This window comes from Myotis nattereri (genome assembly GCF_964212035.1).
Source record: "Myotis nattereri genome assembly, chromosome: 5".
Classification (NCBI taxonomy): Eukaryota; Metazoa; Chordata; class Mammalia; order Chiroptera; family Vespertilionidae; genus Myotis; species Myotis nattereri.
Genome location: NC_138080.1, coordinates 94513553 through 94532193, shown reverse-complemented (window position 1 = coordinate 94532193; position 18641 = coordinate 94513553). Strand labels below are relative to the sequence as shown.

At 41.4% G+C, this 18641-nt stretch overlaps 1 protein-coding gene across 1 annotated transcript in view; it reads right to left on the bottom strand.

Moving 5' to 3' along the window:
• The window catches only part of ITK (IL2 inducible T cell kinase), a 51790-nt gene extending 46966 nt beyond the window's left edge, over positions 1-4824 (bottom strand). The window contains exon 1 of the mRNA XM_081092181.1: positions 4526-4824. Within this exon, the coding sequence (XP_080948307.1) occupies positions 4526-4672 (147 nt within the window). The 5' untranslated portion in view covers positions 4673-4824. The remainder of the gene's footprint in view (positions 1-4525) is intronic.
• Positions 4825-18641: the final 13817 nt, after the last annotated feature.

Sequence of the window (18641 nt, the reverse complement as noted above, 5' to 3'; positions counted from 1 at the left end):
GCAAAGACCCTGCACTTGTGGGACCCTGAGAGTGAGCGGGAGTGTGTGTGGGGGAGGGGTGTGCTTAAGTGTGCTTCTCCATTGCTCACCCCAGTTCTGACCCTGTCTAAAGGCCCCAGGGGGAGCGTTACCTTGGGGTGTTCAAGGTTCAGAAAGAAGGCAGTTGGGGTAGGAGCATGATGGGTACAGGGAAGTGTGGTGTGAAATGAAATCGGAGGGACAGTTAGGGACCACAAGATGAAGAGTTGAAAACAGCCACAGAAGAAAGAATATCTGCTTCATTGTTGGAAACGTTTATTCCAGGTTTTTCGTGGATAATAGATTGTATGGAGCATCAAGTATCAGCGAGAGCCCAGCTAGAAGGCAACTCAATCATGGAAGAATGAGGTGGAGAGAGCTTGACTGATGAAGGTCTCAAGCAAACATGCTCAGGCAGCTTTAAGAATATTATCCACAAAGCTTTACCTGGAAGGAAGCAAGGGAGGAAGGGGGAAGACAAGATGGAGGGAAAAAGAGAGCAGAGTTGCTTGGTTCTTTTAAAAAGAGTTGTGGTGGGGGAGGCTGGCCCACCTCTTGGTTCTTACATGTGTCTCTCTGACCCAACTCTTAAAAGTCCAACCTCCTGACCCTCCTCTTCCTCAGTTCAAGGCTAAGCCATAACTCTATCTGCAGGGAGTCTTGTTTACTCGGACACGCAGGAATTTCCTGTTTAAAGTCCTATATCACTTGCTTTGTTTTCTACACTTTTGTCTTTGAACCTGGTTCTGTTAGGAATCATCTGTGTAACTCTAACCTCTTCAAATGTATCTATACCTCACACCTTTCCTCCTTCTCTCCTTCCTTTTCTTCCTTCCACAAATAATTAATGGATAAGATAATATGTGTCAGGCACTGTCCTAGACATTGGTGGTGCCATCTTTAGCCAATTGGGTGCCAGCTCTCATGACACTTATTATCTAACAGAAGATGGGGTGAGGGATGACATTGGTACAATAACCAGATTAATAAGTGGGCAACTACAACTTTGGCATGTGCTCTGAATAATGCATATGTGTTGCTGTGGCAGAGCCTAACTAAAGGAGATGACTTAGTCTAGGGAAATCAAGGAGGGTGTCCCAAATAAGTGCCATTTAGAGCGGAGGCCTTAAAGCTGAAGAAAATCTTGAAAGATGGGAGAAAGAGGGACATGAGCTGAGACAAGAGAACCCATCTTGTGGATTCTGGTGTCCATATTCAGGGCAAAGGAGAGAACTGCTGAAGGGACAAGTCAGTTTCTGATGAGAGGCATCAGGACATGATCACTGTCACCATGTTAAATGCTCACACTGGCTCCTGTGTGGAGAATGGAGTGTGTTAGGGGAGGTAGAGTGGGTGCAAAGACACAGCTAGGAGGTGGCAGCAGTCCCAGGTAAGAGATGCTGGCAGCTTTCACGAGGAAGGTGACCTTAGGAAATGGAGAGAAGTGAACAGATTCTAGAGGCACTTAGGAGGCAACATTTACCAAGGATCTCATTTCTTTATGGGCACATAGTAGGGCTCCTTGAAGTAAGTGAAGACAAGGATTTGTTCTGCAGTTTATGTGGAAATGATAGCGCTCATAATACACTTCGTTGCAGAAGAACCATTTGGCATGGGTTTCTGATTTCCAGGACTGCCCTTACTTGGAGGACTTCAGAACAAGAAGGCATTGCACTTTGTAATAACCCAGTGGAGTCCCAAACTACCTACGGTAACAACTGCTAATAGTATAAGCTCCATTAATCAGGGAGTCTGTGTAGGCTCCAGAGACATAGGAAACCTCAGGCAGGTCACTTAAACTCTCTATGCCTCAGTTTCCTGATCTGTAAACTGGGGTAATAATAGGTCCTAATTTACAGGATGATTGTAAGGATTAGGTGAAACAACCCCCATTTAGCACAGTGACTGACACGTGGTAAGTGCTCAGTAAATATTAGTTACTACTATTATTAAAATAATTGTGACCTCCATTTCATTAAAATAAAACAAGATCAAGAAGAACTGTTTAATCATTTTAAAAGACATAAATAGCTTTCTAGAGGGTCATACAGCATTAAACAATTTACATAAAGACTCACAGCCCTTAAGTGGGGAGCTGGTCTTTGACACAGATCTGTCTAGCACCAGAAGTGGTTTTGACCACTATGCAGTGGTCAAAGCCATAAAAGCAAGAAAAGGGGACCACCTCCCCCCCCCCTGCCATTTTTCATTTAGGATGGACGCATGTTACAAGAGCTGGCTCTGTTGCTAGATCAGCTGTAGGCTAAAGGGAAGCATCCATGAGGAGTGATGACCCTTTCCAGAAAGTGACTAGAATGATGAACTTGAGGATTCATCCCATCCCACGTAAATGGTAATGGCTTCCATGCCATAGTGAGCACAGTAAGCTTGATTCCTAAGGTGCAGAGTCATGAAAATAGGGAAACCTTTCCATTTCCCCTGAGGGCCTTTCAGAAGATGGTACTATTATCATGCCAAGCTTATAACATACTTTTCTCATGAAATATTTTATATCCCTTGAGGTAGGTAGTATTGGGGCTCTTACTTTACAAATAGGAAACAGAGGCTTAAAGAGGTTAAATATTTCACCCACATCAAGAAAGTGATAGAGGGAGGATATGAATTCAACTCTAGTTGGCTACCCTGGCCGCCCCAAGCTGTGAGGCTTGTTCGTCTATGCTGCCCCTTCCAGCCCATGCTTATGCACAGTCCCCGAGGCCCTCTCTTTCACTCCTGAACAGGATCTGATGTCAGTCACGTGCAACTAAACATTTTGCTTAGCGGATGTCTACCTCTCCAGAGATTATTTGTATGTAGCTGCCAGTTTGCTAGAAATGGCTTATACTGGCTCATGAAAGCTGACTGTTAAATTTGTTGTTGTTAATCCTCAGCAGATATTTTTTCATTGATTTTTAGAGAGAGTAGAAGGGATGGGGAGAGCCAGAAAGAGAAACACATCGATTGGTTGCCTCCCACACATGCCCCAAAGAAGAAATTGAGCCTGCAACTGAGCTACAGGCCCTTGCCTGGAATTGAACCCTTAACCCTTCAGTCCACAGGCTAATGCTCTAATCACTGAGCCAAACCAGCTAGGGCCTGACTGTTAAATTTTCAGGAATTTTGTGAGCCAGTAGACATTACATCAGTAGTTTGAAATTGGCCACAATGGGAGTATTTACACCAGAGGAAGCAGCAAACGCTCTGAAGTAGAGCTCCCCAATACTCTACTGTCACTACTACTACAATGGCTGTTAAACATTTACCAACATACCAGCAGGCCCCCTAATCTTTCATTGTCTTCTGTTAAGCACAGTGTCCGATATGTGGTAAGTGCTCAGTAAATGTCAGGCATCAGTGACCACTTAGCAAAGAAATTCGGCAAGCTCAGGGGAGCATCTGAAATCATGTCTACCAGTGAGCCAGCTCTATGCTTCTTTCTGGCCCACTGCTCCAGCAGGGAGACAGAGTTCTGCTGAAAACATTTGCACATCTCAATAAGGGAAACAGACATGAATCCATGAGCTAAATCCATGTTAAAATAAAAGGCTCAACCAGCATTATAATGACAATGGATATTTAAAGTTATAAAAACATATGTAATTTGCAGAATTATAGAATTTGTTCCTGAAAAGGTAGGACTATTTTTCACAGGCTGTCATAAATCTAGTGCCAAGCTTATAACATACTGCAATTTGCTAAAGATGGCAAACTACATAGCTTTGATAATTTATGTTGCTCTTATTATTATTGTTGTTATGGAATATAAGAATGTCTTTAGATATGAAAAGACTAACTTAGCTAAGCAGCTGTAATCTTCTGGATAAGAATCGCCAGTCTGTACTGCTTAACACTTAGCACTGCATGGTAATCCTAGTCTCCTAAAAGTTTGTAAGGGATAAAAAGGTTGACCATTGTGCCTTGCAAATTTGAGACAATTAAATGCCCAGAGAATATTTTTCCAAGATATCAGATTAGCGATGACCATTGAAACAAAATTGATTTGAATTCATAAAAATGTTGACGCTGAACCCATCACTTAGCCATTCCAAGTACTAATTTCATCCAGTATACATTAAGGAAACTGAGCAAGATCATCACTTAGGTCACAGTGACTGCTAATATTTTATTAATCTACATTCCATAAAAGTAATTATTTCAAATGAAGTTTAAATTCTACCCAATCATAACATTTGCCACATGAAATATTAGAATTTAAACACTGAACTCTAACTTGAAGGGGGGGGAAAGCTAATGAATGTTAAATTTACTCTTGTATAGATTTTAGGACTAAAATCACCTAATACAACCACCTCATCTCTTGACTTTTTTCCACATTTTCTTCTCATTACTCTTATTGTACTTTTTAGGCTGTTATAACGAGCATGTCCCCTGTGTCCTTATTTTATTCCATGTATATCTTCATTCAGCCCAGTCTAAATAGAAAATACTGTTTTAAAAAAGACCAAAAAAAACCACAACAACCAAAAAACACAAAGTTCTCACATACCCCATGACGGTCCTCAAAATACGCCAAGCTGGTTTTGGTTAAAACAAAGAAGCGGACTTTAAAGTTCGAGGGAGAAGTTCTTCTCTTTTGTTGGGATTTCTTGATGAGCTGTTCTTCTAGGAGGATAGAGTTGTTTGAGTTGTTCATGATCCAGTTCTTGAAAAGTGATGCACCTTGGGCATCAGCCCTCAGCACAACCAGAGGAAACAGCTTCAGGGCAAGGAATGCAATGGGGAGGCAGTTGATCTTGAGAGAGTTGTTCAGAGGCAACTTGCCTCCAGCGTTATCTTTCTATCAGTGTTCAGTCAACATCGCTGAGCTTCCCCTCTGATGTCAAAGGCCATAACCACATCCTTTCGAAATTCACAAAACTAAGAGGCATATGTAAATAAAATACTCACACTCTTTGCTGTATGGTTTGAAAATGATATCTGAAAAACTTTAGACTCAATGACATGAAAGATTAGAGTTTAATCTTTAGAGTTCTTGGTTTAGCCTATCCAACAGTTAAGGCATGTAGCACAAAGGGTAGGAACATAGTCAATAGGCATAGTTTGTGTATTAGTTTACTATTGCTGCTGTAACAAATTTTCACAAACTCAGTGACTCACGTATTTATTGTTTTAGCATTCTGTGCTTCAGAAGTCCAAAAATGGGTCTCACTGGGCTAAAATCAAGATGTCAGCCAGGAAGGATCTCTAGGGTAGAATCTGTTTCTTCGCCCTTTCCAGCTTCTAGTGATGCAGAATTTTTGGACTGGAACCCAGATTCTTTGTCTGCTGGAGTCGAAGAATGAATCCACGGACAGAAGATGGTATAGCAAAGGTGGAAATTTGTTAAAGAATTAGTACAGACTCCCATGTAGGGAGGGGGAAGAGTCTCACAGAACGGAGACCCACCTGGGTAGGGGGAAAGGGTCCCACTGAGTTCCTTTTCCCTATGGCTTATAAAGACTGCAGATCCTTGTGCCTTGATATCCCCTCTGATTGGTCACTAGTCCCTCACTGGTTACTAGAGTAACTCCTGGGCTCAAAGGTGGAACCTCACATGGGACATGTGAGGTTCTTTCCCCGCTCCTTCCTTATTGTTTTCCTATTCCCTTTGGGCTTTCTTCTTCTCCTTCTGGATGAAGGGCTTCCTTCTCTTTATTTTGTAAATATAGACCTTTTGCTGTTCCCAGCTCCCTCATTCTATGGAAATATACTTGTTGCAGCTTTTCAGCTCCCCTATTCTATGGAAATATACTTTCTGCTGCTCTGCAGCCCTGTGTTTCTTCCATGGTCCCCTTAATTTCTAAAACTCCCTAAAACCTGTCTTTTTCACCCCTAAAAACTCCTGTTTCACAACTGTAAGCCCTTTTTCTGCCTCCCTCTTTCATACTTAAGTACCCTTGAGATTGCCTTGGTACTGCCTGAATCATCTAAAATAACCCCCCCTGCCTGACCGGTGTGGCTCAGTGGTTGAGCATCAACCCAGGAACCAGGAGGTCACCAGTTAGATTCCAGGTCAGGGCACATGCCTGGGTTGTGGGCTCGATCTCTAATAGGGGTTGTGCAGGAGGCAGGCGATCAATGATTCTCTCTCATCATGGATGCTCCTGTCTTTCCCTCTCCCTTCCTCTCTGAAATCAATAAAAAATAAAATAAAATAACCCCCATATTTTAAGGTCAAATATTAGTAACCTTAATTTCATTTCATATCTTAATTCCCCATTGCCATGTAACCTTACATATTCACAGGTTCCTGGGACATGAGTATCTGTAGGGGAGCCATTATTCTACCTACCACAGCTTGAAATCTGGCTCCACCACTTAACTAGCTGTGAGATGAGACAAATTACTCAAGAGCTCTGAGTCTCATTTTTTCTAATCTGTAAAAGGGAATAACAGTGCCCCTACATAAGGTACCGCAGGGCTCCCCTCCGGCTTCCTTGCCAGTCTCATCTCACACCTCGCTCACACATTCTCACTCCAGCCCTCATGCATGCTCCTTATGCTGCTTTGAACATCTGTTCATCTTGCCTGAAAACATCTTCTCTCCCTACTTTGCCTGGTTAACTCTAAATTATACTGCAAGCCTCAGCCCGCATGTCACCTCCTCAGAGAAGTCTTCCTGGCTTTCCTAACTCAGATCAACCAATTATACCCAAATGACACCTTATACATTTCTCTTTTACCTCTTTGTGACAGTTGCAATTGTACATTTTGGAGGGTGATTTTTGGGTTAATGCCTGTGTTCCCCAAGTCTAAAAGGTCCATGATGGTCAGGATTATGTGTAGTTTTGCTCATCATTATATACTCAGCAACCATCACAGTACATAAAAAAGGATGTGTTGAGTGAATAATCACCAAACTGGGTCTGACAATTAAAAGAGACATGAAGCATTAAAACACTTAAGAAAAACATATTGAAATTTTTTATTTTAAATAATTTAAATAAAAACCCGTAGAAATCTCTCTACACTGCAGGTAGATAATTACTTTTCTGTTCCAAAATTTAGTGGAAAAACAGAAAATAAGTAAATCTCTCATATGGCATAATGAACAAGGCCTGCATTGGCTCTGAAGGTAGACAAAGGTGTGTTGGAATCCCAGTTCTGTCACTTACTGAGCTGATTATATCTCAGTGAGTCCCTTACCTTGTCTGTTCTTTAGTTTCCTTGTGAGGGGCCTTTTGAGAACTGAATCTGTGAATGGTGGATGCTATGTATCTCGCCTTAGAATTAGTACATATTTGAAGTATAGTACATGAGCCCTTGTCTAGCATGAATAGACAAGAAATCCCAGTGTAGACAGAGATGGCATATACTGTACAGAGATAAATAATGAAACAAGATGATCATTATTGCTGTATAGAAATGCAATTATCTAAATTAATTTTAAAATGTAAATTATAAGATTACAGCTTAATGTTGTTTCATATATTGGCTGCCCTGCATAATCAAGGCGCTCAGAATGGTGGGGAAGGGGGCACTTTAAATGACCCCTCCTCCCCCATTCTGAGGTTTTAAGACATATTCTCAGAAGAAGAAATGATATATATATATATATATATATATATATATATATATATATATATATATATATTGCTTTTGAAATGTGTTTGAGACAGTGATTTCTATTTTCTACAAGTATCTACTCTCCCTTTCTTCCCAGGTAACTGATTCTCTAAAGGTTACCCGGACCTCTGGCTAGCCAGAATAAAGATTACATTTTTCAGACCTAGTCTGTTTGGCTTAGTGGATAGAGTGTCAGTCTGCAAACCTAAGGGCCCCCAGTTCGATTCTGATCAAGGGCATGTACCTAGGTTGCAGGCTCCTCCCTGGCCTGGGCCCAAGTCAGGGCACATGCAGGAGGCAACCAATTGAAGTGTTTCTCTCACATCAATATTTTCTCTCTAAAAGTCAATGGAAATATCCTCGGGTGAGGATTATTAAAAAAGATTACATTTTTCAGTCATGTAACTGGTTTCTAGCTAATGGAACATAGCCTAAGTGATGAGCATGACTTTTAAGGAATGTCCTTAAGGGCAATCATCAGACCATATTCATTCTCTTTTTCCTTCTTCTTGCTGACTAGAATGTGGATGTGGTTGGAGCTAGAGCAGCTGCATTATATTATGAGGTAGAAATTCTATGTTGAGGACAATGACACATAAAATAGAGGGAGCCTGGGACCTGGTGACCTTGGGTCTTCCATGCCAGCCTGGGAGCACTTTTTTTTTTTTTAACAAAAAGAAATAAAATTTTAGGCCCTTATTATTTTGACATACTGTCATAAACACAAACCCAATTCTAACTAATACACTGCTATATTCCAAACTAGACTGTAAACTCCTTTGAGAAGGAGAGATTTATACCTGGTTTATTCAAGTTAAAAGATGTACAGGCTTCACAAAGTATCTTATGTGGGTACTAGAGGCTAGAGGCCTGGTGCACAAAATTTGTGCCCTTGGGGGGATCCCTCAACCCAGATTGCGGGAGGGCGCAGGCAGGCCGAGGGACCCCACTGGTGCACCATCAGGGCCGGGGAGGGACTGCGGGAGGACTCTAGGGAGTGTGCAGCCCGTCTCAGTCCCAACCAGCTGGACCCCAGTAGCAAGCTAACCTACCTGTCAGATTATCTGCTCCCTGGTGGTCAGTGCACGTCATAGCAACTGGTTGACCGGTCGACTGTCTATCCCCTGGTGGTCAGTGCACATCATAGCAAGTGGTTGAGCAGCCTTAGCATATCATTAGCATATTACACTTTGATTGGTTGAATGGTTGACCAGATGACCGGACACTTAGCACATTAGGCTTTTATTATATAGGATTGTGATAGGAACCTTTCATTTGCCAAGTCTCCATGGAGTACAGTCATAAGTAATTTTATTTCCTCTCTCATAGCACCTTCAAACTCACTCACTGGGATCTGTCTTTGTAACCTTAAGGTCCCAATATTTTCCCTCTTACTTTCAGGAACATGTACGTGAAGATGAATAGTCCCTTTGCTTTTGTTTACAAAGTTCAATTCACAGGAGCCAACTTCAAGAAGCTCCCGCTCATCAAAGATGGAAGAATTTGGGCATCAAAAAGAACAATAATGTAAACAAACTGAAGAACAACCAAAATGTTAAAATCACAAGTTCATAACATATTTGAAGAAAAATCCCAACTCATTGATCATTTTTGGAAGATGCTGGAGAACCAACTTATTATTCTGGAAATTTCCTGAGGAACTCTATCTCAGTTTAGTAATCAAATATTTAATAAGGGAAAGTCCTTTAGAGAAGAATTCCAGCTAATACATGAAAAAGTGATAGAATATCACCACTTTGCAATCCCAATGACATAATGGGTCTGTGCAATCATCATCAATGACTGCTAAAATCATTATGTGAGCCCTAGCTGGTTTGGCTCAGTGTATAGAGTGTTGGCCTGAGGACTGAATGGTCCCAGGTTTGATTCTGGTCTAGACCATATGCCCAGGTTGTGGGCTTGATCCCTGGTAGGGGGGATGCAGGAGGCAGACGATCAATGATTCTCTCTCATCATTGATGTTTCCATCTCTCTCTCCTTTTACCTTCCTCTCTGAAATCAACAAAAATATTTTTTTAAAAATAAAATCATTATGTAAAAAGCCATCAGGAAAATTTATAATTTATATATCAGATAATACTATAATACATTGATCAACTTTAACATCACAAAAAGAGAGACAACTAGACATTCTGTTTCCTGATATGATGCTATAGGAAGCACACAAAACCACCTACACAGAGGTCTTGCAAAAAAAAAAAAAATCAAACACAAATTTTCATCAAATCTCTAGATCTATATCCAAGTTTGCAGGAAATAGAGGAACATGTCAAAAGCATGGAGATGTAATTGGGTAAGTCCAACATACACAAAACATTAAAGACAAGTGACTGGTGCCTACAGCAAACAGGTTAAGGAGAACCTATAGACCAGTGGTTCTCAGCCTTCCTAATGCCGCGACCCTTTAAAACAATTCCTCATGTTGTGGTGAACCCCAATTTCATTGTTACAAATTGAACATAATTAAAGCATAGTTATTAATCACAAAAACAATATGTAATTATATATGTGTTTTCTGATGGTCTTAGGTGTGACCCCTGTGAAAGGGTCGTTCGACCCCCAAAGGAGTCGCGACCCACAGGTTGAGAACCACTGCTATAGACTGAAAGAGACTTTAAGAGACACGCCAAGCATGTGATTATTTTGTTTGGATGTAGAGTCAAACAAATTAATTGTAGAAAAATATGATGAGACAATTAGAAATCAGGACACTGCATATTTGGTTATTAATGAATCATTCATTAATCAAATTTTTATTTTTATTCCGTTTTAAAGGTGTAGTAATAGCACTGTTGTTATGGTAAAGGAGTCTTTATTTTGCACAGAAACATACTGAAATAGCTATTGATACAGTAGTAAAATGTTTGAGATTTGCTTTGCAATAGTCCGGTAGAGAGGGAGAAATAGGTAGGGTAAGAGATAAACACTGTTTGGCCATGAGTTGGCCACTGAGTGATGGGTAGGTGGGAGTACTTTATTCTATTCTTTTTACATTGCTATATGTTTGAAATTTTCCATAATGAAAAGTTAAGGGGGAAAAAGGCCTGTCCATTCACTGTAAATCAAAACTCCAAACATGCATTCAATTTAATGCTTTTTCCCTTAAGCTAAGTATGGTTCTGCTTCAGGCTTTGAAGCATGTTGTCTTTTCCACTGAGTCCGAACTCTTCCTTCTTCACACATCCTAACCAGGCTACCAACCGACCCCTTCAGGCTCAGGTGTGGGGAGAAAGAAGGGAAAAGGCACAGCATTTAATGAGGCAAGAGGTGTAATCTCGGTTGATGCCTCCTGAATGTAGATGCATCGTTGCTGCTTTTTCTTTCATGGGAAAGTTTTGTCGTTGTCATTATTTTCAGAGTGCCCTGCCAGTACTTCTCTTGGCCTGGAAGATGCCGCTCTGACTGGCCGATGAGCCCAACCCTCAGCCCTTGGCCTTCTGCTTGTCCACCTCCAGGGTGCCTCCTGCTCCCCATCTCTGTTGGCATCCCTTGGCCCATCTCAGGCATCCTTGGCCTGCGGTTAATAGATGTACCTCTTGCCCCAGGATAGCCCCTTCTCCTTTTGGCACCAAGTAAACAGCTCTTCCATAAGCCTTCACCATTACATTTTTCCAAATAGGTATGATCCATTTTTACATAAAAGCATTTTGTGTTTATATTAATGTATATGCATAGGGCAATGTCAGGAAGGTTACATATCAAACTTCTAGCAAGTGGAACTGGAGAGGTAGAGAGATGTTTCACTTTTTTTTTTTAAGTTGGTTCATTATTTTTAATTTTTTAATCCTCACCAGAGAATATGCTTTTATTGATTTGAGAGAGAGAGAGGAATGGAGAGGGAGAGAAAAATCAATGTGAGAGTGAAATATCAATTATTTGCCTCCTGCACTTGCCTGACCAGGAATAGAACCCACAACTTTTCAGTGTATGGGCTGACGCTCCTCCTGACTGAGCCACACCAGCCAGAGCGATGTTGCATTTCCAAATTTATATAATTCAAAAAGGTAATATTGTGGGAGAATATTTTTACTTTCCAATTTAAAATAAAAATATGTCGGGGGATACTTAGGGGATAAGGACACATATGTAATACCTTTGAAAGGACAGAACACCTTCATCAATAAAGAAATTTAAAAAGATAAAAAAATAAAAATAAGTCTTTTGTCAGAAATCATTGGTTTGATTAGTAGAAGACAGTGATCACTGAGGTGGCCAGAAGCTTAGAGCTATTTTTTTGAAATATATATCTTCCTGGTTATAAAAGTGAAATATATTCTTGTTGGAGAAGCACACCAGCAAATAGACAAAAATAATAATCATTTCCAGTCTCACCCCTCAAAGAAAACCAATGTGAACATTTATTTTGCATTCTTCTAGTGTATTTTCAGAGTTAAATTTAATATTTAATTGCAATTATCATCTTATCCCAGCTTCTGGATCATTTACTCCCTTCTACCTGTATAGAGGTTTTCATCTTTATTTTGAACTTCAATGTTAACTATATTATTACTTGTGTGCCTATTTTATCGCAAGCTTTTTTTAAAAATATTTTTTTATTGATTTCCAAGAGGAAGGGAGAGGGAGAGAGAGAAAGAAACATTAATGATGAGAGAAAAATCACTAATCGGCTGCCTCCTGCATGTCCCACTGGGGATCGAGCCCGCAACACCGGGCATGTGCCCAGATGGGAATTGAACTGTGACCTCTTGGTTTATAGGTCGACACTCAACCATTGAGCCATGCTGGCTGGGCCATTACAAGCTTTCATGGGAAACTCAAGAAGTTAAATTTTTGAGTAAAAGTAAGATAGAGAACCAAGATGGCGGCATAGGTTAACGCTGGAGTTTGCTGCCTTGAACAACTACTTCAAAAGTGAAACTAAAAAATGGAACGGACATCACCCAGAACCACAGGAACGCTGGCTGAGTGGAAGTCCTACAACTAGGAGGAAAGAGAAACGCATACGGACACTCAGAGGAGGCGCAGTGCTGAAGTCAAATTCTGAGGTGCGGAGTGCGCGGAGCGGGCTGGTGGCGGAGGGCGCGGTTGGCGTTTTCAATCAAGAGGGAGTCACAGACTCTGAGCTCCAGATACAGGCGAGTCTTTAGGGACCCAGACTCAAACGGGAGAAGCGGGACTGTCTGGCTTCAGTCAGAGCGAGTGCAGCTTTCTCTCCGAGGTTTGCAGCGGTCGCTGGGACTCAGAGAGGCAGAGCCCCTGGGGACAGGACTGAGAGCCGCCATAATTGCTCTCTCCAGCCCACCCTGTTGATCCTGTGCGACCCGCCCCGCCCAAGCCCTGCACAGAGGCATTTGCCGGATAGCCTCAGGCAAAGGCTAGATTAGCACCTCCCTAGAGGACAGAAGTTCTCTCACTGCAGAAAAGTTCTCTCACTGCAGACACAGCTGATTCTCATAGCCACTTGGCCTGGAGGTCAAACCCTCCCTGGTATTAGCTACAACAATCAAGGTTTAACTATAAGACTGCGCACAAAGACCACTAGGGGGTGCACCAAGAAAGCATAACAAAATGCGGAGACAAAGAAACAGGACAAAATTGTCAATGGAAGATATAGAGTTCAGAACCACACTTTTAAGGTCTCTCAAGAACTGTTTAGAAGCCGCCGATAAACTTAATGAGATCCTCAAGAAAACTAATGAGACCCTCGATGTTATATTGGGGAACCAACTAGAAATTAAGCATACACGGGCTGAAATAACGAATATTATATAGACTCCCGACAGCAGACCAGAGGAGCGCAAGAATCAAGTCAATGATTTGAAATGCGAAGAAGCAAAAAACACCCAACTGGAAAAGCAAAATGAAAAAAGAATCCAAAAATGCGAGGATAGTGTAAGGAGCCTCTGGGACAGCTTCAAGCGTACCAACATCAGAATTATAGGGGTGCCAGAAGATAGAGAGAGCAAGATATTGAAAACCTATTTGAAAAAATAATGACAGAAAACTTCCCCCACCTGGTGAAAGAAATGGACTTACAGGTCCCAGAAGCGCAGAGAACCCCAAACAAAAGGAATCCAAAGAGGACCACACCAAGACACATCATAATTAAAATGCCAAGAGCAAAAGATAAAGAGAGAATCTTAAAAACAGCAAGAGAAAGAAACTCAGTTACCTACAAGGGAGTACCCATACGACTGTCAGCTGATTTCTCAACAGAAACTTTGCAGGCCAGAAGGGAGTGGCAAGAAATATTCAAAGTGATGAATACCAAGAACCTACAACCAAGATTACTTTATCCAGCAAAGCTATCATTCAGAACTGAAGGTCAGATAAAGAGCTTCACAGATAAGGAAAAGCTAAAGGAGTTCATCACCACCAAACCAGTATTATATGAAATGCTGAAAGGTATCCTTTAAGAAGAGGAAGAGGAAGAAAAAGGTAAAGATACAAATTATGAACAACAAATATGCATCTATCAACAAGTGAATCTAAGAATCAAGTGAATAAATAATCTGATGAACAGAATGAACTGGTGATTATAATAGAATCAGGGACATAGAAAGGGAATGGACTGACTATTCTTGGTGGGGAAAGGGGTGTGGGAGATGCGGGAAGAGACTGGACAAAAATCGTGCACCTATGGATGAGGACAGTGGGTGGGGAGTGAGGGCAGAGGGTGGGCCGGGAACTGGGAGGAGGGGAGTTATGGGGGGGGAAAAAGAGGAACAAATGTAATAATCTGAACAATAAAGATTTAATTAAAAAAAAAGAAGTTAAAATTTTTGTAGCTTTAGCTATACGGTTAATAGGCTTGGTAGCTAATGCATGTAAAAAGCTATTGGTCCAGGGACTGGAGTGTATGACTGGATCTGTCCTGACTTCAGAAGACTTGCAAGCAATTTGACCTTTGTGCTCCAGGAGGACCACGAGTGGCCAAGGCAGTACCTGAACCATTGTGCTCCAGGGAGAGAGTGTTCACCACCCAGGATGCAGATGAAGAATCACCAGTCAGCAGATGAAGGGATGCTCAGAAAGTCACCAGGCTGCACCTTTTATCTGATTAACCTACTTTCTCCTGAGTTCCAAACCCTTTACCTACACTTCTCTTATCCTTATAAGAAGGGTTGGCTTGAGATGAGATGTAAGATGACCACCTTTTAAGGCACATAACCTGCCTTGTTCTCAGCCCACCAGTCCTCTGAATAAAGTGTCCATTCAGATTCAATCCTTGTCTCTACTTAGTGGTCCTGGTGGTGATGGGTAGCACCAACGTCAACTTTCCCAGTTTCAGCTTCTTCAGTACAACATCAAAGAAATAAATATATAAATAGAGGCGGGACATCTCATGGCTTAGAAACATAGCAAAATTGGAACCAGAGAGAAGGAAATAGTCCTTAGACCAGGGGTCCTCAAACTTTTTAAACAGGAGGCCAGTTCACTGTCCCTCAGACCGTTGGAGGGCCGGACTATAGTTTAAAAAAAAACTATGAACAAATTCCTATGCACACTGCACATATCTTATTTTGAAGTAAAAAACCAAAACGGGAACAAATACAATATTTGTATTTGCATGTGGCCCGCGGGCCGTAGTTTGAGGACCCCAGCCTTAGACTGATAAGCAGGGCAGAATTTTGGCTCTGAGTCGGGCTAGATATGGCTGAGCAGAACAAAAACAAGGGAGCAGAAAGAGAGTAGGAGGTGAAGAGGGGCCCCACTACTCAGACCAGCAAATTGAGAAATACAATTATTTTGATCACCTGTCTGACTTCTTTGATGTATCCCAGCCCATCTTCTTTCTTTTTCTTTCCAGCCCATTTTCTTTTGAAACTCAAGGCAGAAGCAAATTGATTTGCATAATGGCTCGCAGGGGAAGAGTCTAGGTGACTGTGGTCTTTTTCTGACAGCCAAAGGTAAGGCAGAAATCAGACTGGCTTCCTGAAGTCCTTAGGTGCCCAAGGCTAACCGCAGCTCATCCCACGCCATCTCGGCTTAGCAGCATCAACATAAAAGGACTGTGGATTGTATTTTGGGCCCGGGGACTTACCCAGCACATACATATTGTGTACAGTATGGAAATCTCCCCACCCTCACATCCTGCCTAGCTCACAGTGCCCTCTCAGGAGGCATATTCATTGAAAAGGCTATTTATAGCTGTCTGCTTGCCTTGTTTTTCAAAATAATAGTTGGGGAACAGAAGGGATGGACTTGGAACCTCTTCCCGCCATCAATAGGTAGACTTGGACCGTCTATAATCTTGCACGTCTACACATATTTAGTACATCTTATCCAGTGTTCTGTGTTTTCACTCTTTACATCTCTTCTATCTTAAGCCAATTTAAAATGCACAGAAAACTATCCTCAGAATGGTGGGTTTGGCAGTTTTTCTTCTTACGAAAACAATTATTGGTAATAAATGTTATTAGGCCCACCGTTCATTCAGCTGATTCTGTATTCCTCTAGCATGTATTTCACTTCCTTCCTGTTTTGTCCTGTTTCTTCACTGTGTTCTCATCCTGGACTGTAAGCTTTTTGGATTGAGGGTCATGGCTTACGTGCTTCACTATATTCCTCCATAGGAAAAAATGACCCAAAACGTATAAATTAAAAACTTGTAAAGCAGGCAACATGTACGTCCAATGTCATATTAAAGCTTATTTAATATGCCTGCCCAAGGATTATTTAATTATACAGGAGAGGAAAGTAAGACAATGAGATTGGATCAATAAATCAAGAGTGAAGTATTCTTATCTATTATTTCTAACAGCTTTGTTGAGATACATTTCACATACCATAAACTTTATCCATTAGAACTGTGCAGGCCCATGGTTTTTAGTATGTTCACAGAGTTGTGTACCTATCACAATGTAATTTTAGAACATTTTCAGCACCCCAAGAAAGCTAATATTGATCCAAGGCTCAGACTCTGTGAACGTAACTTAGAGACTTTTGTTTAGCAGAAAAGATAACCCCAAAGGTTATCCTTTTATTGCGTTGTAGACATTTAACCATTTTTAAAAAAATCTAGCCTGGCAATGTTAGGTCACCATTCTTTCTCCAATGCCAATGCATATTCCTAATTCCCTTTTGAACCATCGTTACCATTCTGCTGGTTCCCTTATTGATGAATTAATTAAATGTTTGACATGTTTCATTCTGTATTTGTATAAGAGTCATGTTTACAAATATTTGAAACTTATGTTTGACAACCTGAATACTCTCAGCACAGTGACGGGCACATAGTAGGCAGTCAATAAATACATCTTGATAAATTAACCTCCATTTTTTTGGTAAGGATGTGTTAGAGTTTTAAACTTTGGAAGAAGGGAATAAATTTTTGAAAGGTCTTAAAGAAAAAAAAATTAATATAATATAGAAATCCCTCACTTCTTATTTTAAACCCAATAGCGTTAACTTTGAGTGATTATCTCCTTACAATAGAATATAAGCACTTTGTTCTTTTTTTTGAAAAGTCATTAAACATCTTCAGAAAACGCATTTTAGTGCTTTAGAGGTAGAAACTGTCTTTGCATTTCCATTTTCTGACCTGTCCTGAAAATAGTACTCGCTCAGTACATTTTGTTGAATAAACAAATGAAAGAATGAATCTCAATGGGCACAAGCAAGTTCATATTTATTGAAAAATTGCAACATGCCAGGTACTGCAGTAGGCTCAAGGGATATAAAAAGAACATTTGAGGGCTGAAGTTTATTTCAAGACCTTTACAGAGCAATCACTGGGCTTGGGGGATGTATTTCATCTCAGAAGTAGTTTCCAACTGAAGGAGGGGAAATTTGGATTTATGACCCTGTGCAAAGAAATACATCTTTGCCATAATTTCTCTGAAGAGCTTTTCAAAGAAACCAAACATCAGTGGTTTATCAGTTAGACATCAAGAGTGAAACAACAGGCAAACCAGTGTGGGAAATCTTATGGTGATTCAAGAGCTCTTTGAATTCCTGTGGTTCCCAGTAAGTCCCCACGCATATGGCTAACTGCAAACGGTTCTATATTTAGAGAAAAGTGAGACTCTAATGGTGAGCCATGCAGCTGGAGGCAGAGAAAAATCCCTGATCTGAGTCCCCAGACCTCAGGTAGAATCCAGTTCCGCATTCTGATGCTGTGCAGGACAATTCTGAGCCTCAATCCCTAACCATAAAATTATGGTTTGAAAATTAGCCTCCTTCAGCCCTAACCGGTTTGGCTCAGTGGCTAGAGCGTCAGCCTGCGGACTGAAAGGTCCCAGGTTCGATTCTGGTCAAGGGCATGTACCTTGGTTGCGGACGCATCCCCGGTAGGGGGCGTGCAGGAGGCAGCTGATCGATGTTTCTAACTCTCTATCCCTCTCTCTTCCTCTCTGTAAAAAATCAATAAAATATATATATATATATATTTTTTTTTTAAAAGAAAATTAGCCTCCTTCAAATGAGGAAATGGGGGAGGAAGTCCCACACCCTGGGAACCTCTGTATGAATGGGACTCTAATTCTGATCGGTGGCAGAAGCCCCTTTGGACTGTTCACTCAATAACTTCCTTGGACTCCTGAGTGTCTGCCTGCATTGTGCTACTCACTGGGCACACGGAGAACAACATCGCCAGCACACAACCCACTTCCAGGCATTTATCCCCAGGCAGTTTTTCAGCAAAAGCAACAATCTATTTGCAGGAAGATGATCATTGCAGGGATATCTGTAACAACAACAATAAAACTGGAAACAACCTGGATGCTTACCAAAGCAGGATGGTTCCATCAATGACACATCCCGGCATCTTGATTAGAAAGAACACCCAGCCCACCTCCACCCACACCCTGGCAGGGTCAGCCTGTCACCCTTGGAAGTGGTGGTTCGTGTTTTGTTTTGTTTTGGGTGGGGAGGGCTGGTGACCTTGTCCCAAGGGGGTGGCTGCTTGAAGGCTGGACAAAGGGGTGTGTAATAGTGACAGGTCACAAAGGACTGTCAGGGTCAATGCAGTGGTGTGAGGAGCTGTAGGCAGAACCCTGCAGGGAGATGGGCAGTGGACTTCACTCCCTCTCTCTCGGAGACTCGATTTATGGCTGTCTTACATTCAGAGAACC